The sequence below is a fragment of the Globicephala melas genome, chromosome 7, assembly GCF_963455315.2.
Source record: "Globicephala melas chromosome 7, mGloMel1.2, whole genome shotgun sequence".
NCBI lineage: Eukaryota > Metazoa > Chordata > Mammalia > Artiodactyla > Delphinidae > Globicephala > Globicephala melas.
In genome coordinates this window covers 33,989,349-34,011,548 of record NC_083320.1, presented here as the reverse complement: position 1 = coordinate 34,011,548, position 22,200 = coordinate 33,989,349, and the positions used below count along the sequence as shown (strand labels likewise).

The window sequence follows — 22,200 nt, the reverse complement described above, 5'->3', positions numbered from 1 at the left end:
ATAATGACCCAGAAATCTTTTAAGTGTTTAGGAGACTATCTTTACTCTGGTTCTAAAAGGACATCTGCCAATATCCATTATTTACGCTTGAAACTAAAGGCAACCGTCTTTCTTTTAAAAGACGTGCGGTGTCTGGCTCAAAATCAACCGCAAGAAAAGCCCAACTCAACACTGAAAGAGCTCTTTCCAATACCCTCTCGTCTCGCTCACATCACAGATGGCGACCAAGGCTTAAGGTTTAACGTCCAGACACTAAAGCCGCTTATCGCTCAAGGATGGGGCACCAGGTGGGTGCTGTCCGGCAGAGGATGGGATGCTGCCAATCCTGAGAGGTGCAGCTGGGGTGCACCCCGAGGCCGGAGCCCAACGCCCAACACTTCGCACTTACACTTGGGAAACCACCCGCTTCCCACCGCGGTGGGGCGGGGTGGGGGGGGACGGACCCGGCGAGGACCCAGTCCTCCGGTACCCAGCTCAGGCTCCGGTGTCCGCGCGTGACCTCCGAAGACCGGGAGGAGCGCGGGGTGGGGAGGTTCCTTTGCCTTCAAGGGAGGATGGCAAGGGCAAGCTCGAGTCGTGCGCGGGAAGGTTACTCACAGGACTGGTCCGGCGTCCTCCGTCCTTCGCACGCGCTTGCCCAGGGAGAAGCCTCTAAAACAGCAGCAGCCTGAGAGGAGCAGCAGAAGCGGCCGCCGCTGCCAGTAACCGCCCGGGCGTGGCAGGAACGGACTGGCGATTTCACAACATCATCATTCGGCGACTTCGGTTTTGCAGCTACTCCAGGTCAATGACAGCCCCCACACATTTGGGGAAGAGAGGAGGAAACCCATTCTCCCAGCAGCCTGCACGGCACCAGCGCACGACCTGCTGGGGATTGTAGTTTCCTCTAGACCACGCCCCTATCTCTAAAGGCCACGCCCCTCGCTTCTAGCCCGGGGTCGGGGTCGGGTCGGGTCGGGGCGGGGGCGGGGGCGGGGGCGGGGGCGGGGCGGGGGGCGGGGCCGCGACCCTGGGGCCAGGGTGGGGCGAGCCCAGTGCTGGAGGGCTGCTGGGGGTTGGGGCAGAATTCCAGGCCCACAGTGCCAGACGGGTCGCGCCGCCCTCCTGGCTCCGCGGCTTGTGCCGCGAGCGGGCCTTGCGCGCTCGCTTTGCCGCTGGGCGGGCCTGGCGCCCGGGCCCCGCACCGCTGGCCGCCTGAGAAGAGCCGCTGGCCGCCGTCGCCGCCAGGGTAATGAGGGGAGGCCGGGCTGGGGAGGGGAAGGGCTACGGGCTGGTCAAGTAGGGAGGGAGCGCGGCTCCGCCAGCGCGCGCCTACGGAAGCTCGAGGCTAGAACTCGCCGCCCCGCTTCCAGCCTGAGCCCGGGAGGCCGACGGAGCCGTGGCGGGAGTCCGGCCCGGCGTGACGAGCGGCCCCTGCGTGCCGCGCGGCTCCGGCTCGGCGTCCCGGGCCGCGTGGCGGCCGAGGCACCTGCGTGCGGGGTAGGCGGTGCCTGCTGGGGTCGGCGGTGCCAGGTGCGCGGGGCCCAGCTGCCCGCGGCGCCACCCCCCCCCCCCCCCGCCGCTGTCACCTTTGGCCGCATTCACAGGCACGCAGAGTCTCCAGACCCAAGGTGCCCTCCGGCCCGGCTCTGTGTGCCGCCTTCTGCGAGTTCGCTGCAAAGTCCCCCAAAGCAGGACTCGGAAGGAAGCATTTACGTAATTGAACGCTCAAGCCGCGTTTCGTCCTCGGTATTTAAGTTCAACGTTGTGTTTTTCCCTCGTGGGTTTGTTGTGTCGCGTACCTCTTTCCTCAGAACTCGATTGGAATTGGTGACAGCGCCTATCTAGGATAGAGTCTGGCACACAGTAGGCGCTTAGTAAATATTTTTTGAAAGCCTGAGTCACGATGCTAAGTTTGGAAATTCTACCGAGTTGTGCGTGGCTATAATTTTTAAGATTTTATGGGTTCCCAAGATAACTTTGAAAATTACAGTAATTTTAAAGCTCCGCAAAGAGTTAAATCTGGCTTTTTTGCATTCCCTGTAACAAGGGCCTCTGTTGGATGCTTAAATTAACTCAAAACCCGAGTTCTGTAATTTAGATGCGCCTTCCGATTGTCGCAGAAAGTGTTAACCTTTCAGATTAAAGCTTTCGGAGGAACCATTCTATTTTAGAACAAATTTAAATTATTTAGAAAGATTTATTTAAATTCTCTTTTTAGAGATAATTGCGAGGGACCACACTGATGTACTTGTAAATACATTTAGAAATACAAGTCTCAAGTATGAATTTTTGAAAAGGGTTTATGTTCATACCTAGTGAAAGAGCACGCAGGAGAAAATTATGACGGCAGACCTATACCCCGCCCTCCAGCGACCCCCACCCCCGTCTCTTAGCGGGGGCAGCTGCTGCCTTGACCTCAAAATGTCTCATAAAAGAATCTCTTAATAGTCTGTCACATCTAAAGCAAAATCCTCTGGGATTAAGCCATGCACGTGGGCAACCCCTTTAGTACTGACAATTCTCACAGATTGTGTCTGCTTCTTATGAGTTTTTCTGAAAAATAGATAATGTAATGGAGTTTAAAGGTTTTTTGTTGTTGTTTAAGAAAGAACTTAACTGATATTACACAGAAAGAGCAAGAAACAAATTCCTGAGAACCAGGAAATTCAGTTAATCACGACATCCCTGATCTTTCTGCTTGTAGGAATGTATGCTCCAAGTGGTCAGGGCCTTGTCTGCCTCGATCACTAGTGAGTGTCCCCAGTGCCCAGCACAGTGCCTGACCCATAGCAGCCATTCATTAAACACTTGTGGGATGAATACTTGACAGTTTCAGGTAACAGGGTAATTACTTTCTACATGCTTGTAGTTTCTTCATTTACTTGGATGTTTCCTTAGAATAGATTACCAGAAGTGAGAATTTTACAGGGTCAAAGGGATGAACATTTTTATAGTTATCAAAACATTGCCGACTTACTTTCCAAATGAGTCCTACCATTTGGTACCTTTCAGAGCATCTTCTCAAGCTCTTATTGATACAGTATTTGATAGTTCTGAGCACTTTCAGATAAAGTATTTCATTGATCCGAATCACCCTGGAAAGTGAGCAGGGCAGGTTTTGCATTACCTCTTTTGTAACACAGCAAACACCAGTGCCTTAAATTGATGGTAATGAATGGCAGGTGACAAAAATAAACCATTCCGGGTTTTTTTCTTCTTTCCATTCTCTTCCTTTGGTTTGTAGTGAATATCCTGAATAAATTGACATCTTTTCTTAGCAATAAAATTGGATGCTGCTGTATAATATCTATGGTTTACAAAAGCTTTTTCTTTCTAATTTTGTTCAGATGTTTGCAGATGCCTTGATCAAACTTGGGGACTTCATTAAAATGAAATAATGAACCACAATTTAGGTGAAAGAGATACTGGGTAGGTGTAAGGGAATACCCAGCACTAGCAAGTTTCGAACATTGCCACCCTTTCTATTAGGAAAGATTTGGAAACTTTTGGTGGTGCTTTTGTAGCTCCTTCAATCTGAATAAGTTACTATTTTAAACCTCTGCATCTGTTGGAGCCTTCATAAACTATTGAGATTAATACTCCATCAGTGAAAGTGGACAGGAATTATTTGTGTAATAATCTGCATATCTTTCCTATCTGTCAATAAATTCCAAGAAGAATGGAAATGAGAACTAAGAATCATAAAAAATATTCAACCTACAGAAAATATTATTTTCACATGAAAACTGAAAAAAAAATCTTTTTTTAAACATGGCAAGAAGAAAATGTAATTAATTCCTACTCTGTTGCTAATCTTGACTCTTTCCCAAATTTGCTGGTCAGTTACCCTAGATGATTTAATAGGTAATTAATCGGATAAGGAAGCTTTGGAAGATTCAAAGTTTACTTCTAAGTAGAACCATTGGAAATTCTTGGGCATCATTTGTATTAAAAGTGGGTCCAACATTACCGTTCTGTATTGTTTTTACTTTTGCTTAGGGTTCTGTAAAGAAGTAGTATAGAAAAGATAAGGAAGAAGAGATGCAGGTTTATTGAGGCTTTGGAAATATTCAGAACCTCCTTTCAACTTCACTCCACCTTTCTGTTGTGATGTCAGATCCCAAATAGTGTTCAGTAAACAGAAATGTTCTTTAAGGACACCTTTCGGGAATGTCTGTAGTCCTTGTGTCAAAGAATAGCTGCCCAAATAGTGGTGGGTTTATGGCAACTAGATCTTTAAGGCATTTGTATGTAAATATAAGTTATTTTGCTTCTGTTTTTATACTAGGATATTTCTGTATCTTGAAGATAAAGCAGAAATCTTCTTTGGAGTAGATGGATTTTTCTCACTTTCTGTGAACTAAAGCGATTCAATGTCTCTTTTGGTAAGTTTTTATAAGCGCGGATCTAATTTTGTGTCAATAGAGTAATTAGATGTTAGTGCAAAGCCCTAATAGGCATACTCTGATGGAATATTCTTAGGCTCTGAGATGTTATTTTGATCTGAAAGACTTCTGGTCTTTAAAAATGAGTTAAATTATCATTGAGTTTTTGTCTCTTTAAAAAAGAGCTCCTATACTTTTCTGATATACTCCTTCTATTCCTTTGTCCCATACCCACTTTTCTCATACATTTACTGTCCTTAGACATTACTCTTCCATCCAGTTAGCTATGCCTTATCCTTTAAATCTTTCAAAAATCCCTTTGACAAATTTCCATCTGACTAAAGGCAAGCAAAATAGTATGAAAAATAAGCCCCTTGACTTAACAAGACAGGAAACATTAGGATCATTGTCTAATATGATGTATAGATACTAACGTGGTTTTTGTTTATATTAAGTCCATGGTATCTACTCTAGATTAAGTAGTTTTAGGACTTTCATTGTGTCTTATGTAGAATATAATACATTATTTGAATATTTGAATTTCTTTTAAAAAGTGGTGGGTGCATTTGTATGATGATTTGTAATTTACAAATGCTTTCATGTATTATAGCTCTCTCAGTCTTCAAAATTGTAAGCAGGGCAGGTGGTATAATCCTCATTTGGAGTTTGGCCCATGATTGCACAGAATTAGAGCCAGGGCTCAAACTCACATCTGCCAATCCACTCTATCACTTGCCAAGTCTGAGAGGCAGAACTATGAAGTTAGGAGACTGTATTGTTAGTTATTTGGAAAATATATAATGCATTTACTTTATGTTTAAAGTAAAGTTTATCTACTTAAAAGGGGAGCTTTATATATCTGGAAAATACATTGAGGTGAAATATCTACCTCATTTTCTAAAGCAGGGATCAGCAAACTTTTTCTTTAGAGGGCCAGGTAGTATTTGTGTGCTATGTGATCTCTATTAAGTTACTCTTGGAAAAAGCTGCCATAGGCAATATGTAAATAAATGCAAATGAATGTGTCTGTGTTTCCGTAAAATTTTATGCACTAAAACAGGTGGCGGGTCAGATTTGCCTCGTGGACCATAGTTTGTTGACCCCTGCTCTAAAGGATTACTTAAGATTAACAATTTTATGTCAGTTTGTAGGTTGGATGAGATGTAAAAGGGCATTTGATAGATGGAGATACTGAGATTCAAAGGGCTGTATGGTTGCCCAGGGCTTCCAAATTTGGGGGAAAGGACATCTTACTTAATCTATTATTTCATAATTATGGATTTTTGGAAAAATAGAATTTGATAGGGTCATTTATATTTGTTCAGTTTGTTAATAATTTTACTTTGTATTCTTCTTGCAATGAAATATTTAGAATCCTTTGAATCAAAACATTCATGTTTTCTCCTCAGTGAGATATTTGTGTAACTGAGATAAAGTTAATGTTTTTGCTTATGAAGGATTCTTCCTCATTCAAATTTTACCTCTATTTGACAGCTAAGAAGTGGTGTTTTCAAAGGAGCAGCAGGAACAAAATTCCAGACTCCCAGAAAGAAAGCAGGTGTTCAGCATAAACCATGTTGTTTGCATAGACAGTTTAGGCACACCATGATCCATTCTTACCGGGAAATGGTGGGAACCCTCCCAAAATCCGAGTTCCTAGATACCAGCCAAGGGTCAACCTTGCAAACAGACCTTTCCAAGGAGAGCAGTTTTAGGCCTGCTAACCCTTTCCCACACAATAGTATGAATGATTATTGTGAAAGATTCAGGGCAAATGTTGGAAAATATATGTAAATACCAAATATAATATATAAATGATGTAACTGGTGGCTATTTTTTATATGAACGACAGTATTAAGTATCTTCAAAAACTTTTATTGTAATTTTTTTTATTGTAAATTTTATTCACCCTACACAAACCAATAGAAACTTTGCAAAGGAAGTGATTCTACAGCTACCTTGACACTGTTAGCTCCTGTTCTTCAGGGGCGAGTTTTACATAAAACGGTGGGGATATATGTCAAATTATTTTGGTAAGATTGATATGTACAGACTGTAGGAATTCAACTTAATCAGTAATTTAGGCTAACTGGGAAAATGATTAGTTTGATTAATGAGAAATTCTGGCATATTTTAAGCTAAAGGAAGTTTGATTAAGTAAGTGACTGCAGAATAGACGTGGATGGACTTGTCTTAAAGACTCATTTGATATTATACTTTAATGTTCATATAAAAATGAATGTTCATAAGATGCTTGAAAATAATTAAAAATCTCTTTCATACAATTTGTTTATACTTTTCTTTTGACATACCTTTTCTTCCTAAATAAGTATAACATCAGCTTCACGCCACTAACGTGTGTAGGTGTTACATTTCTTTATTGACAATACGTGATAACAGAACACTGAGTTGAAATGCAGGAAAATGTAAATTGTGATAATGGAACTAAGTCTCTTAATTTGATTTGAGTTGGTTAGAGATGTTTATCACCTTACGGAACAAAATTGGTTCCAAGTATTGATATATTCAATGTGTGGTTTAATGTGGATAAACATGGTTCCCACACTTAAGGGAAAAAGGAAATCTGAGGATCAAGATAAAAATAATATGGTGAGCATAGCAGAATATATCTCTAGCTAAATATTCAGAAAAACACTGCAAAGATTACGAAAGGGTTAAAAATTAACACCAGCAGTAAAAATGAATTGCTGTTGTTACCTCCAGGGTAGAGGGCAAGAATCAGAGATAGCGCCAAGTAAAATTATAGCAGATATGAAATTTGTCTTCTGCATACCCAGCTGCTTCTCCATTCTCTCCCATACTGTCTACCTCCACAGTATGAATCCTGGCTCCAGTTCAGGTTCCTGCACGTTGCCCTTTCTCTCTGCTCCTCACCCCAGTCAACAGACTTTTTTGTATCCACGTGCCACCCTTATCTTGTGACTTATTTTTCACTTATTTAATGTATTTCTGAATTTACAGGATTGTTTCTGCACTTCACGAACACAAGTTGAATCACTCAGACCTGAAAAACAGTCTGAAACCAGTACCCATCAAAACTTGGTAAGAAAATGGTTAAGTACAATTAATACCCCTCTTTTGCCTTCTGTGACACCATTTTACAGAATATAATTTCTGGTTCTCCTATATCTCTTTTTCTTTACTTCTTTCTTCTTTCACTTTTCTTCTTTTACTGTTTCTTCTTCCTCTACATAAGCTATTCTCCAGAAGTCTGTAATCGGCCTCTGCTCTTCTGCCTAAACAGACTCTCCCTAAGCAGTCTCACTGGCTCCTGTGGTTTCAGTTGCTCAGATTTCAGATTGTCTGGAGCTACCTGAGGTTTTCCTTTAGGTTGTGAGGGGACCCTGTCATCAGGTAGGACTGATGATTCTTAAGTTTTTACCTGCAACTTTGGACTCTTTCCTGGGCACCAGATGAGTCTGTAGAATTCCCCTGGTTAGAGTTTTCAAAGGCATCTCTGTGCAGTTTGAGTAAAACCTTAATCTCTCAAAACTTCACTGACCTATTGAATTTCCTGCTTTGGCAAATGAAAATCCATCTACTAAATCACCCTAACTAGAAACTTTGGAGTTATCCTCACACTGCCTCTTCCTCTGCCCTCACATCTAGTTACACACCAAGTCTTACAGATCTGTCTCTGAAATGCCCTTGAGTCCATCCCCTCCTTCACCTGATCACTGCTGCTACTCAAATCTCATCATCTCTCACCTGGACTGTTGCAGGTAAACACATTGCCTCTAGTTTCCTAGACACACATATAACCTCCTCTCCCACTCAGATCAGTATTCAACACTGTTACCAATACAGGCCTGTTTGTGCCACTTTCCAGCTTTAAAATTGCCATTGGTTTCCTAAAGCGTATGGGATAAAGCCTAAACTTGTTAGTGTTTTATAAGGACTCTTAATGGTATGGAATATGTCTAATGTTTGAGTTTCATTTATTGCTACTGAATCTTAGCACACACTTTTATTTCTGCTTAAAATACCCCTCTAAAATTCTTCCTCGTGCTTAAAGAGTTGGCTCAAGTATCACATCTCTGAAGCCTTTGCTCTTGTACCTTTAATTCTATTATGGTCCTACAGATCTTAGACATCCTCATAAAATGGCATTTACTATATTATCTCACAATGATTGATGTATATGTCTCTCCACATGATCCCCATAAAATAGGCATCCTGTCTTTTTTATCTTTATCATCCCTGGGCAATGCCTGATGTATTAAATAATATTTAAAGAAACATGCGGAGAAATAAATATTTCTCTGGGATCTTCCCCTCTAAATCTCTTAATTTTCATTTTATATTATAATTCTTTCTATAAAATAGAACCTGCCTTGCAGATACCTTAGTCCTACAAAATAGAGTTATCCCAGTTAATCCTATTTTTAAATTTATTCTGACCTTATCTTCAATTGTCATCATTTTTGTCATTTCGCTTTTTACTCGCTAATACTGTAAAGTCTTCTAGTTACGTACCTTGTTGTACAATAGGATATAGTATCCAATCCTAGTTTTCATTCAAGTATTACCCTTCAGACAGGTAGTGTTTAGAAAGTAAAGTGTCTGTTGTTGACTCCTTGCTGTTAGAGGCCTAGAACTCAGGAAATTTCCACAAGTGCTGCTTTTTTTGCAGGAGGGGTTATTGTGCTAGGTACATATAACATAAAATTTACCATCTTAACCATTTTAAAGTGTACAGTTCAGTGGCATCAAATACATTCATAATATTGTACAAGCATCACCACCATTCATCTCTGTAACTCTTTTCATCTTGTAAAACTGAAACTCTGTACCTATTAAACAGTAGCTCCTCCTTCCCTTATAATTCCCCTGCCTCTTGGAAACCACAATTCTAGTTTCTGTCTCTGATCTTTGACCACTCTCAGTACCAGTATAAGTGGAATCAAACTGTATTTGTTATTTTGTGACTGAGATTTTTTCACTTAGCATAATGTCCTCAAGGTTCACTAGTGTTGCAGCATACTGCAGAATTTCCTTACTTTTTAAGGTTGAATAATATTCCATTATATGTATATACTACATTTTGCTTATTCATTCATCTGTTGGTGGACACTTGGGTTGCATCCACATTGTAGCTATTGTGAATAGTGCTGCTATGAACGTGGGAGTACAAATATCTCTTTGAGACCCTGATTTCAATTCTTTTAGGTATATACCCAGAAGTGGAATTGCTGGATCCTATGGTAATTCTATTTAAATTTTTTGAGGAACGACCATACTGTTTTCAACAGTGGCTGTACCATTTTACATTCCCACCAGCAGAGCACAAGAGTTCCAGTTTCTCTACATCCTCTCCGATACTCATTTTCTGCTTTTTTGATAACAGCCATCATAAAGGGTGTGAGGTGGTATATCGTTGTAGTTTTGACTTGCATTTCCCTAATGATTAGTGATGTTGAGCACCTTTTTCCTGTGTTTATTGACCACATACATGTATTCTGTGGAGAATGTCTATTCAAAGTCCTTTGCCCATTTTTTAATTGGGTTGTTTGTTTTTTGTTGTTGAATTTTAGTTCTCTCTATATTCTGGGTATTAACATTATCAGAAGTATGACCTACAAATATTGTCTTGATCCATTTTGAGTTAATTTTTGTATAGGTAAGGGTCCAACTTCATTCTTTTGCATCTGGATATCCAGTTTTCTCAGCACCATTTGTTGAAAATACTGTCCTAGCTCCATTGAATGGTCTTGGCACACTTGTCAAAAGTCATTTGACCATATATGTGAGGGTTTGTTTCTGGGCTCTTTATTCTGTTCTCTTGCTCTATATGTCTGTCTTTGTGTCAACACCACACTGTTTTAGTTACTGTAGCTTTGTAGTAAGTTTTGAAAGCAGGAAGAGTGAGTCTTCCAATTTTGTTCCTTTTTCAACATTGTTGTTGCTATTCAGGATCCCTTGAGATTTTAATAATATTAAGTCTTCCAATCTTTGAACATGAGGTATGTTTCCATTCAATTATGTCTTCTTTAATTTCTCTCAGCAATGTTTTGTAGTTTCCATTGTACAAGTCTTTCATTGCCTTGGTTAAGTTAATTTCTAAGTATTTTATTCTTTTTGGTGCTATTGTAAATGGTATTGTTTTCATGACTTTTTTCCCAGATTATTCATTAACCAGGTCTTTTGAATTTTTAGTTCTAAAAGTTATTAAAAAGTTTGACAAGGACAAGGACCCTGCCATGATTTTTGCTTTCTAATTCTCTAACTAGTCATGAAATCAAAAAGAGAAGTGAGGTTAGTTTTAAGATGATTTACTCTTAGTAAACCTATATTGTCTTCTTGTGATTACCGTGTTGTTTTCTTAAATGTCCATAACTTGTTTGTGTAGTGATTTGATACCAGACCTTACTGGGCAACAACATCAAGCTTGCCCCTTTATCCTTTTTTCTCTTTTTTGAAAATTGAGTCAATGTTTGACTATTTCCATTCGGATTTCTCATCTGAGTTTTACTATATTTGCAGACTTAATATCCTAGATGTAATTGTCTTTGGTTTGGAGGTTTGAACCTATTTAAAACAACCTGTTTTGAGCTTCAGCTACTTAATTACAATCTAAGTGCTTCTAGTTTAAAGAAGACTATTTCCCTGATGGAGTTGAGGGAAGCAAAGTAGAGGTTGATTAGCCTTATTTCAATCCATCATCTGGTAATCTGATGCCATTTTTTTCAAGCAGTGAACTGTAAGCCTCAGTTCATTCTGTGCTCTAGCCTTCCTGGCAGACTTATAGCTTATCACTTTAAACATTTTTTAAACTGCTATATGCTCTTCTTTCTCTCTCTTATATGTGTTCTTTAAATCTGAGTTTAAGACTACTTGTTCTAAAGAAATTGCATTGATTTATTTAGATTTCTTTCTTCATTGGGATTATTTCCAATCGTATGGTAGAATTTCTTTTTATAGCCTTTCATCCCTCTAGCAGATTATTCACCTTTTACCATGAGCTTACAATTATATTTTTCTGCTCTCTTAAAAGCTTGGGGAACATGTAGAATCAAATGTAAAAAATAGTTAGCAGAATTCCTAGTAAATAGTAATGTCATTCCTAACTCCCTTCTTCCTTCTCTTTACCTTGGAGGTAGTAACGAGATTCTTGCCACCTGCTGGTGCCTGTAAAGGCTGCTGAGTACTGGTGTCCTTTTAGAGATCCTCATGGCTATCATATGATGCCAGTGGTGTTGGCCTCTTCTTTCTCCTGTGTGCATGTTATTTCAGTGCCACTGGGATCTGGTGCAGACCTAGCACTCTGACTCCATAGTATCCTGTGAAAGGCCATAGTGGTACATGGTCATTAACTCAGGACTTCTGTACCCTATCCTGTTCTCCCATCTCTTGAGGCTTATTTTTCTTTCTGACCTCCCTTCTGATTCATTTCATCTTTGAAAAACTTCTTCAGCTTCTTTGAATAGGTTTTAGTATGGAAATTGTTCCTTGACTGTTAACACCTCCATTAGCTGAGCAGATACATGTATGTGTAATGATTGTAACTGACAACCACTTGAAGTAAAAGCACCAGAATAGAATATTCCTCATAGGTCCTTTCATTTCTTCCCTTGATATATTTATTAGATACCCTGAAGCGTCAACAGCCATTCTTAGCAACTCCTAAGAATGCTTCCTGGAAATTGTGCTGAAAAGTATTCTTCACTACCTGTAAATCTGTTTTTCTAGCCCTCTCCCCCTTCACAGGCTGATAGCTTTATAACTAGCATCCCTTATTAGCTGTTGTAAATACTTTTTGGATCTTAAAACAGTCTCTTAAGCCACCTTTTCAGTGCCTTCTTAATGAGCACTTGTGTGTTTGAAAAGACAATATCAGTATTTTACATTGGAGTAGGGGACCAAATTGGGGCGCCAAAAAGTTTATACCTATTTTGTTTTCATATTTTTAAAACAATGCAGGTTGATGAGCCAACCCTTTCCTTGTTGCCTCCATCCACTAGAGCCAGTGAAGTTATCTGTTCCACCAACGTTTCTCACTATGAACTCCAAGTGGAAATAGGTAATCATTCTGGATTGCACATAATTGACTCATCATTGTTAGAAATGAAATTGATGACAAAAAGATTACTTTGTAAGCAGGTCTCTCTTGTTACCCACAGCATAAAACTAAATGTTAATTGTGTCAGTCAAACGGATCTGTTAATTTTATCTATCCTAAAACAGTAGCCCAGATTTTTTTCAAGATTACCTTCTAGAATTTTTACTTTTTCACTGAAGTACTTGTAGAGGAGGAAGACACTAAATAATCTAAGCATTTGTTATTTGTATCTTTATTTTGGGGAACTTCTGATCATTTGTCTGATTTAAACCAAATCATGTAAATCTTTTCAGTTACAGTCCTTTAACCAAATTACTTTCTTTTAACTTAAAACCTTGCCTAAAATCCCATTTGTAGTAGAAACTTTTTTCAGTTAAGTTTGGAACTGGCTGAGTTATTGTTTTTAGCCTTATACCTGTGAAAAGTTGCTCTGAGTATTCAGAAACATCTCTTAAATAATACAAAGAGATACTATCTTAGGTGCTAGGAATATAAAGCCATGTAAAACACTTGAAGAGTTCACATCCTCTCTGGGAAGACGAACATGAAAGATAGCTTTGTCTTATGCACTGGAAGGTACTATAGTAAAGTGTTCCCAAGTGTTATGGGAACAGAGAAGATGGAGCGTTCACCTGTGCATCTCGACTCTTCTAGGAGTCAGGGAAGATAGCAAAAGGGCTGGATCCTGAAGCATGAGGAAAAGTTTACTAAATATTCTAGTCAGGGTTTTTATTCAAACAACAAACAGTCCTGACTACTTAAACTAAAAGAATTTTTTGAACAATTTTGCTAACTCACAGAATCATTGGCTAGAGAAATGGGCTTGGAAGAAACCAAGAGAAACTATGTGACTAGAACTGTAGCCTGGGTCACAGCATAAGAGCAGCCTAGTTAATGTACACTAGTAGGGTACTTTAACCCCACTAGATGATGTTGGGCCCCACTGGTGAGTTCCAACTTAACTGAAAAAAGTTTCTACTAAAAATGGGATTTTAGGTAAGGTTTTAAGTTTTAAGTGTGAGTTCTGACTGCCTCTGCTTCTTTTGTCACTCACTTCATCCTCCATTGACCAAGCTTATGTCATTGACCCTCCCATGCCCAGGTCAAGGTGACCAAAAGAGAAATAAGGATTTGACCTTTTCTAAAATAGCACTGGTGGAAAATGCCCCCAAATTAGAAAGGACTTTTCAGATGGTGTCAATCCAAAAAAGGTAAAAAAATAATTTACTCGAATAGGTGATTGAGGAAGGACTATCACATAGCTGCTCTGTGCCTAGACTCAGGAACATAGGGCGAGTAGGCAGTAGGAGTAGGTAAATCTGAAAAAGGAGGCTTGGAACCATTGTGAAAGAACTCATATGGGGGATATATATATAGAAGTTCAGACTCTCTCTGTCAGCCCCGCAACGTACCAACTTCATTACTCAGTGGATTTAAGGAAAGGTTTGGAATTTATCGTCTCTACTAGAGAGACATTGTGGAATAGTGATGATGATAATAATAGCATCTAATCGGCATCAGGCTGAACATATTATATGTATTTTTTCATTTCACCCCTTTAGCCCTCCCATTTTGCAGATGAGGATACTGAGGCTCTGAGAATTTAAGTAATAGTCATACAGTTAGAGATTTGAAAGCAAACTCTTGTGACTGTAAGGTCTAAGCTCTCAGCTGCTGCACAGTAGTACCTTTCTTTTGATAAAATGTTGAATTTAGAAGGACAACTGGCAGCAGTTCCAGGCAGCAATCTGGAAGATATAGTATATCAGGGATTTACAGCCAGAGTATCATCCTCATCACCTGAGTCTTTTTAAAAATTGCAGTGCCTATATCCCATCACAGACCTCCTGAATCAAAATTTCTGGTGAATGGGAACTAGGCACAGGCTTTTGAAGTAGTTCCATCAGTAGTTTTGGTGCATGTCCTGATCGAGAATGCAGGGCATAGTGAGGAAGTCACTGCATCTATCCAGAGAACAAGGACAGGACTTGAGCTAAGGCAAGTGATGCTTGTCGCTGGGGAGGAAGGGATGAATTTCAGATTAACTGCATTTCAACAATAAAAGTGACAGAATTTGGTGACTGTGGAGAGAGGGAGGAAACTAACATTTATTAGGTGTCTATTAATAGATTACCATTCTAGGTGTTTTTAGTTTAAAAACTGACAACACCAAATGCTGGTGAGTATGTCAAGTCACTGCAGTACTTACTTATACGTGGCTTGTGGGAATGCAAAGAGGTTCAGCCACTTTCAAAAACAGTTTGACCGCTTCTTATAAAGTTAAACGTACACGACCTAGCCATCCCACTTGCAGGTATTTGCCAAAGAGAAATGAAAACATATGTCTACTTAAAGAATGGTTTTGGCAGCTTTATTTGTAGTCACAAAAAACTGAAAACAACCGAAGTTTATCAATTTATGAATAGATAAAAATAAATTGTGGTATATACATATAATGGATTATTACTCTGCAATAGAGAGAAATTAACTACTGAAACACGGAAGAATCTCAAAAGCATTATACTAAGTGAAAGAAGCCAGACACAAAAAACTGCTATGATACTACTTACATGACAAACAAAAATCACATCAATGGTTGCCAGGGACTGGGAGTAGGGGATTGCTGAGTAACATTCCATTGTTTGAATGTAACAATTTGTTTATCAAGTCACAATACTAACCATTACAATAGGTGTGTAATGGTATATTGTGTTTAATTCCTACTCCTCTATTTTGAGCATCTTTTCATGTGCTTGTTGGCCACTTCTGTGTCTTCTTTTGTGGCTTACCTATTTAATCTTCTGCCTAATTTTTAGTTGGGATGTTTGTCATTTATTATAGAGCTATAAGAGTTCTTTATATAGTACTCTGTGTGTAAGTCTTGTCAGACATAAATATTGTTGATACTTTCAATCAGTGGCTTGCCTTCTCATTTTCTTAACAGTTTTCTTGAAGAGCAAAATTTTTAATTTTGATGAAGTCCAGATTATCAGTTTTTTCCTTTCGTCATTAACACAAGTTTTACGTCTGATTATAGGAAGAGGATTTGACAACTTGACTTCCGTCCATCTCGCACGGCATACTCCTACAGGAACACTGGTCACAGTAAAAATTACAAATCTGGAAAACTGCACTGAAGAACGCCTGAAAGCTTTACAGGTAACAATAAAAAAAAAAAAATACATTTAATTTAATGTCTATTTGAGGAGATTACACCTATAATTTTTTTTTTCACAAATTAGTAGTTCTGTTAGAGAAAGGTAGATTTCTTTCTTCTAATAAACATGCAATTACAGAAATGGAAAGAATACTTGGAAGCCAGATCCATGAAAGAGCAAATATATTCAAACTTTGGTAACTACTATAAGTTCCTTCAAATGAATATCATATTTGGAACACTGGTCTGGAATTTATTTAAATACCCCTCGTCAGTCCAGTCACAAATAATCGTATAGGAAAATAAAAAAACAAAAGCAAACAGTTTCCTTTTCTTCCAGCTAAGTAAAACTAGCTTCTGAATTGATAAATTTTAACAGATTGCATTTCAGGAATATTATAATACCATTTCAGTTGTCACTAATCATTTTTGATATAATGAGGGAAAGGATTTTGTTTTGATATTATCCCAATTTTTTAACTATTTATATGTGCACATGTATATTGCACAGCAGAAGACTGGAAGAAATTATACTGAAATGTTAACAGTGGTTCTATGATTTAATGTTAGAAGTGACTTTTATACTCATATTTTAATGTATTTTTTAAATGTTTCTATCATAAGAACACAGTATAGTTATTGACTGTGACCTCTGGAGTCAGACTGTCTAATAAGTTCACATCCTACTTTCGTTAATTATGTGCTTTTGGACAAGTTTTCTAACTTGTTTCTAAGTATCCTCTTCTGTAAAATGGGAATTATAATGTCACATACTTTGTGTAGTGGTTGTGAGATTTAAAGACATGATAGCACTAAGAACAGTGCTTAGTACTAATAAGCTCCATTATTGGTACTAATAAGCTGCCACTACTGCTGTTATCTTCATAATGAGGAAAAAGGTTGGGTTTTGGGGGTTTGTTTTATTATTTAAATCCACTTTATTGTTATTTACTTTTCCCTTCTTTTTTTTTTAACATCTTTATTGGAGTATAATTTCTTTACACTGGTGTGTTAGTTTCTGCTTTGTAACAACGTGAATCAGCTAAAAAGGTTGTTTTTAAATGTCTTGTCTCTGTGTTTCTATACTAGAAAGCAGTGATTCTATCCCACTTTTTCCGGCATCCCAATATTACAACTTACTGGACTGTTTTCACTGTTGGCAGCTGGCTTTGGGTTATTTCTCCTTTTATGGCCTATGGTAAGAAAACTCATTTTAGGTAAAATAATTCATGGTTTAGCCTGGATGCTATAATTAAGGATGAGTGTGATCTTTGATTTATGATTCACTACTTTTAATTTATAAATCTGATGGCCAATTCTAGATTTCATGATATATTTTTATATCTGGTTCATGTTGAATTTTAGTTTTCAGAAAAAAAAGTAGAATGGGTCTCATGATCATTGAAACCACCACTGATTGCTTCTCCAAGAAGTCAATCCTTTGAACGAGCTGTCTTTTTCCCTTCAGTTTCCTTCCTCTCTCTCAGTGGAGAGCTGCTGTTAGTCTTCAAGCAAAAGTAGTTTTTCTGCTTGTGCACACCATCCCTATCCTTGTTTCTCTGCATTGTAAACTTATTTCACTGTATTGTAAACATCTGTGTGTGTACCTGTCTCCTTCACTGGATTTGAGCTTCTCGAGGGCAGGATCATGTATGTATTTTTCATTTTGGTATCCCCAGGTGCTCATAAGATACCTAGCACAAGTAGTGTTCAGTAGGTGTGTTGAATAAATAAATGAATGGATTCTAGAGCTTTGATTTTTAGGATAGCTTTTGTGAATTGCCTGTGGATTTAAAATATATATGTTCTCACACAGTATGTATTTTCTTAGTAATATTGAATATTGTTAATTCACTTTCCTAATCTCTAGCATGTCATTAGAAAAGTCTTTTTAAAGATTGGTGAAGGAAAATTACCTTGGCATAAGAAAGTGATTAGACTCTAAAATGTAACACGTGTGCATGCGAGCATGTGTGTGTACGTGTGTGTGTGTTTATGGTTGATAAGAACATTTAAAACATAGCTAGAAGCAAAATCACTTTCAGTGTTCATCTAAAGATTTCAGGGGTTTCTTTCAGGTTCAGCAAGTCAACTCTTGAGGACTTACTTTCCTGAAGGAATGAGTGAAACTTTAATAAGAAACATTCTCTTTGGAGCAGTGAGAGGGTTGAACTATCTGCATCAAAATGGCTGTATTCACAGGTATTTACTTATTTGTATTTTACAAAGTGAAAGAATTTGAGAGGAAGAAGTCTTTTAGGGAGCTTTTAGGAAGGAGCAGTTGAGTGTTAGAATGGAGGATAGGAAACTTGCAAATGAAAATTGAGGGAGGAAGGGACCAGTAGGTATAGTAGATGCTTACATTTTATAGTTCATTCACCAGAAATGTTCAGACCACCTCCTCTGTGCCAAGTGCTGTGCTCCGTGCTGGGATGGAGTGCCTGTCTTCGCACAGCTCAAGTCCCAATAATGAGGGTTACAAGAACCTATCTGTTTGGGGTATAAGCTGTGGGGAGTGGGATCCTAGTTAACTCTTGTGTTTTGTTTTTTCCTTAAGCAAATAAAGAGCTGCTTTATCTGCTTTTCAGTTTTATGTCATGTTTATATCATATACAGAGTGTAACTGAACCTTTGATTTCTTAAGTGTTCTGTAGCACTTTGAGATTATCATACTAAATATCAGTTCTCTTGTTGCCAAACTGTACATGCAGAAGTAATTGGCTGAATGTTAAAAATAATGCTGTTCTAAGATATATTGGGACTTTGTTTTCCTTTTTAATTAAGTTGCTTTTAAATAAGCTTGTTTTCTTATTGTTTGTTTCACCTCAAAGCTTTTTTCTTACTGTTTGTTGTTTCTTAGCAGCATTCTGGTTAACTGAGGATTTCTAGCAGACAGTATTCTAATTAATCAAGGTTTTATTATACTTTACCAGACTATTGGCCATCCTGCTCTATTAGTTTCCAGTTTCCGTGTTTAGGATGAAAAACAAGGCTCTTTTATAATTTATTTGATGAAGGAAAATTTTACATCAGACATATCTTTATAAATTTTGTTAATACCATGAGAGGCTATCTTTTATTGGATAATATTGCATTTAACTTTAAATTATAACTTCTAAGGAGTATTTAATTTCCAAGGGAATACATGGATTTATTCTGACCAGATTTTTATCCTATCTTCATTGGCCAGTTTCTTAGTATTTAGGATTGTTTCTTTTTGTTCTAGGAGTATTAAAGCCAGCCATATCCTCATTTCTGGTGATGGCCTAGTGACCCTCTCTGGCCTGTCCCATCTGCATAGTTTGGTTAAGCACGGACAGAAGCATAGGGCTGTGTATGATTTCCCACAGTTCAGCACATCAGTGCAGCCGTGGCTGAGTCCAGAACTACTGAGACAGGTCAGGTGTGGCCATTGCATTGGGTTGTCTGTGCGTCTTAAGTGTCTTCTGAGTTTGACTAAAGGACAGTTGTGCCCTTATATTTGGATTGATGAAAGGCCTACTGCAAGACTTTTTAAATTCTTTCTTGTCAAAATTATTGTTAGGAATTTTTAAATGTATACCAAATATTAGGTATATCTTGATTTCTCATGAGTTTTTTCCATTATTATTCACCACCCTTTATCAAAAAAGCATACGTATGTAACTTTTTAAAGGTTATTTATACTAAAGGACTTCAAATTAATTGTTCTACAGGATTTACATGGATATAATGTAAAGTCAGATATTTACAGCGTTGGGATTACAGCATGTGAATTGGCCAGTGGGCAGGTACCTTTCCAGGACATGCACAGGACTCAGGTAAATGCTGCTAAAATCCCTGAACTACTTTCCTTCCCTTACATTCTATATAATTTCTTTTAAACATCTTTGCTGTAGACTCTTAGGATCTTTATTGTTGTTGTTAATGCTTTAATATTTTGCCTGAAAATGACTGAAGGAAATTTTTCTTTCTTTTAGATGTTGTTACAGAAACTGAAAGGTCCTTCTTATAGCCCATTGGATATCAGTATTTTCCCTCAGTCAGAATCCAGAATGAAAATTTCCCGATCAGGTGTAGACTCTGGGATTGGAGAAAGTGTACATGTCTCCAGTGGAACTCGCACAGTAAATAGTGACAGATTGCAAACACCGCCCTCAAAAACATTCTCTCCTGCCTTCCTTAGCCTGGTACAGCTCTGTTTGCAGCAAGATCCTGAGAAAAGGTAATATTGGTCACTTCTAAATAGCATAAAACATCTGTGTCTTGTATTTTATAGAAGTTTTGTGAGCTTTCCTTCTTGCCAAATTCAAATCTTTTATCAGTCTTTTCATCAAAAAACTATACAGTAGCCTAATCCAGAAAATACCAATGCTAAAAGCAAGTGGAGACAATGAGCAAATGGGAAGAATACTAGATTGGAAGTCAGAAGGCTTGGGCTTCAGTCTCAGCTGTATCATTTCCTAACCAAGTCACCTTGTAAAAATCAGTTAATCTTTCTGGACGTTAATTACTGCACTTATGTTAAGACATTTTAGAAACTTCCAAGCAGTACAAGAGTGTTAGTTGCTGTTATTACAATAATTATTATCACAGATAACTAATGTGTTAGCATTTTGGAAATAAGGTGTGTGTCTTTTTAATCTTTTTTAAGCCCCTTAATGCCTAGTATAGTTCCTTATAATTAGTAAGTGCCTAATAAATGTTAAGTCACAGACTAATTGAAGGTTATCTCTAGAATTAATTCTGCCCATTAGTTAAGGTTGAAGCTAAGAATTGGGCTTCCTTACATATATTTTTTCCTTTTAATTTTTGTGTATTGAGTTTTATAGCTCTAAACCTAAGTTCTAACATAGTTTACATCAAAAAAATCTACATTCTAATATGAGGTCTTTTTTAAAATAATTTTTTCAAAAAAATTTCAGGCCATCAGCAAGCAGTTTATTATCCCATGTTTTCTTCAAACAGGTGAGCTGATATATCTTTGTTGTCTAGATGTTTTTTAATACTATTAAAAAATCACATCATTTTGTTGGCTTAATGGGACAGTTTGGTTACTAAGATTCTTAAATAATTTTCTTACAAGGTAAAGTTAAAAAGAAGAAAACGTTTTTGGTAGTTTAATTATAGACTTTCTAAAATATTTCCATTCTGCAAAACAAAATGAGTAAAGACAAACGGAATATCATCATGTGTTACTTTATCCTCAGCTTATATTTTGATTAACTTAGAGACATTTTATTTTTCTATATTGGCTAGAAATGATGTAAGGGCAAAATAATTCTGATAAAAGTCAGTTTATTTGGCTGTTACTTCTTCTTCTCGGATAACCAGAATCAAAGGCATGTTTAAGTGAAAATACCTAAAAACAATTTAAACACATTTAACATGATTTCTTTAAATGTTATTATTTACTAAAAAAAACTAATGTATTGAATTTATGTACCAACAGCCTTATTTTGAGTTTCTTTAACAGATGAAGGAAGAAAGCCAGAGTTCAATACTTTCACTGTTGCCTCCTGCTTGTCACAGGCCATCAACAGCACCACCTCCAGTGTCACCTTGGACTGAGCCGGAATGGGATTTTCCTGATGAAAAAGATTCAAACTGGGAATTCTAGGGCTGCCAAACCCTTTTATGTCCTATGTACTTGACACTTTCTCCCTGCTGCTTTTTCTTCTGTATTGCTAGGTACAAATACTAGAATTATACTTGAAAATACAGTTGGTGCACTGGAGAATCTATCATTTAAAACCACTCTGTTCAAAGGAGCATGAGGTTATAGCCCCTTTGGTTAGCTCAGAGTGCTGTTATAACTCCAGGGAAACTTTGGAATTATTAATCTAACTACATTTAGTGTCATCTGTTCTCAAAATTTTTCCCCAAGCTGTGACTAACTATTCTTTTTGATTTCTCAGTATAATTTTTGAGCCAGTTAAATTTTTCAGCATTTTGCTGCCCTCAGGGGAATGAGCCCTCAGAGGACATTGCTTCCAAGTACATTTTTTACTTCCAGATTCTCTAGCCTTTTTAATCAGCTATTGTTAAACCAACAGGCTAGTTTATCCTGGCATCAAACCTGTTTTTGATAGAAGGGAAAATGTTTATACTTTCCCATTTTCATGTGTTAATAATACTTATGGTAATATCAAACTGAGCCTCACTCACATTAAATGATTCACTTGAAATATATAGAGAAGTTGTAATTTGCTTTTTTTAATTGTTAAGGGGCTAAAGTAACACTTTTCTACTTATGTAAATTATAGATCCTAAATTTATGTGCCCCGTGGGAGCTCAATAAAGATTTATTCAATTGAGTTTATACTTAATAATTTTATTTGTGTGGTTTGACAAAGCTAAAACATACATTCTAATTTGTTTTGCCAAGGAAAGCTCTTTCTCAAACAGATTTATTTATATAACCTGTTGAATTGGGGACAGCCTGGTGTTTGATTCAATGGAGGCAGATTTTCCAGCCCTTTATATGATTATTCTTGCTCCTGTAGGAGATCCAACTTACAAGGACATAGAGAACTTAATAGTTTTACCTTATTAGCAAAAGAGATATGCTGTCTCAAAAAGAATATGTAGTTTGGACTGTGATAAGTTGGGATTTA

The 22,200-nt window shown here is 37.8% G+C and overlaps 3 protein-coding genes across 10 annotated transcripts in view; 1 reads left to right on the top strand and 2 right to left on the bottom strand.

Annotated features, from left to right (window-relative positions):
* The window catches only part of TRAK2 (trafficking kinesin protein 2), a 70,867-nt gene extending 69,192 nt beyond the window's left edge, over window positions 1–1,675 (bottom strand). The window contains exons 1-2 of one of the 2 annotated variants that reach the window (XM_030854725.2): window positions 1,569–1,675; window positions 598–864 (exon numbers count right to left, since the gene is read on the bottom strand). The gene's annotated coding sequence lies outside the window, so the exon portion shown is untranslated. The remainder of the gene's footprint in view (window positions 1–597; window positions 865–1,568) is intronic. The other variant, XM_060302052.1, reaches the window with a different exon arrangement.
* On the top strand, window positions 764–21,894 carry STRADB (STE20 related adaptor beta). Of its 7 annotated transcripts, none has more exons than XM_060302055.2 (13): window positions 1,024–1,228; window positions 4,271–4,367; window positions 7,350–7,430; window positions 9,558–9,592; window positions 12,309–12,408; window positions 15,485–15,606; window positions 16,694–16,802; window positions 17,683–17,806; window positions 18,831–19,002; window positions 19,300–19,404; window positions 19,564–19,808; window positions 20,509–20,551; window positions 21,060–21,894. In XM_060302055.2, exons 4-13 carry the CDS (start codon window positions 9,590–9,592, stop codon window positions 21,201–21,203), a joined length of 1,167 nt encoding a protein of 388 aa, XP_060158038.1. In that variant the 5' UTR covers window positions 1,024–1,228; window positions 4,271–4,367; window positions 7,350–7,430; window positions 9,558–9,589; the 3' UTR covers window positions 21,204–21,894. The 7 variants fall into 7 exon arrangements, with proteins under 7 accessions (XP_060158037.1, XP_060158039.1, XP_060158038.1 ...); XM_030854664.3 differs by lacking the exon at window positions 9,558–9,592 and adding an exon at window positions 3,330–3,411 and having other exon boundaries at window positions 1,025–1,228; XM_060302054.2 differs by lacking the exons at window positions 1,024–1,228; window positions 9,558–9,592 and adding an exon at window positions 764–783.
* The window catches only part of C2CD6 (C2 calcium dependent domain containing 6), a 146,773-nt gene continuing 139,468 nt past the window's right edge, over window positions 14,896–22,200 (bottom strand). Inside the window, 1 exon segment of the mRNA XM_060302051.1 lies at window positions 14,896–15,598. Within this exon segment, the coding sequence (XP_060158034.1) occupies window positions 15,560–15,598 (39 nt within the window). The 3' untranslated portion in view covers window positions 14,896–15,559.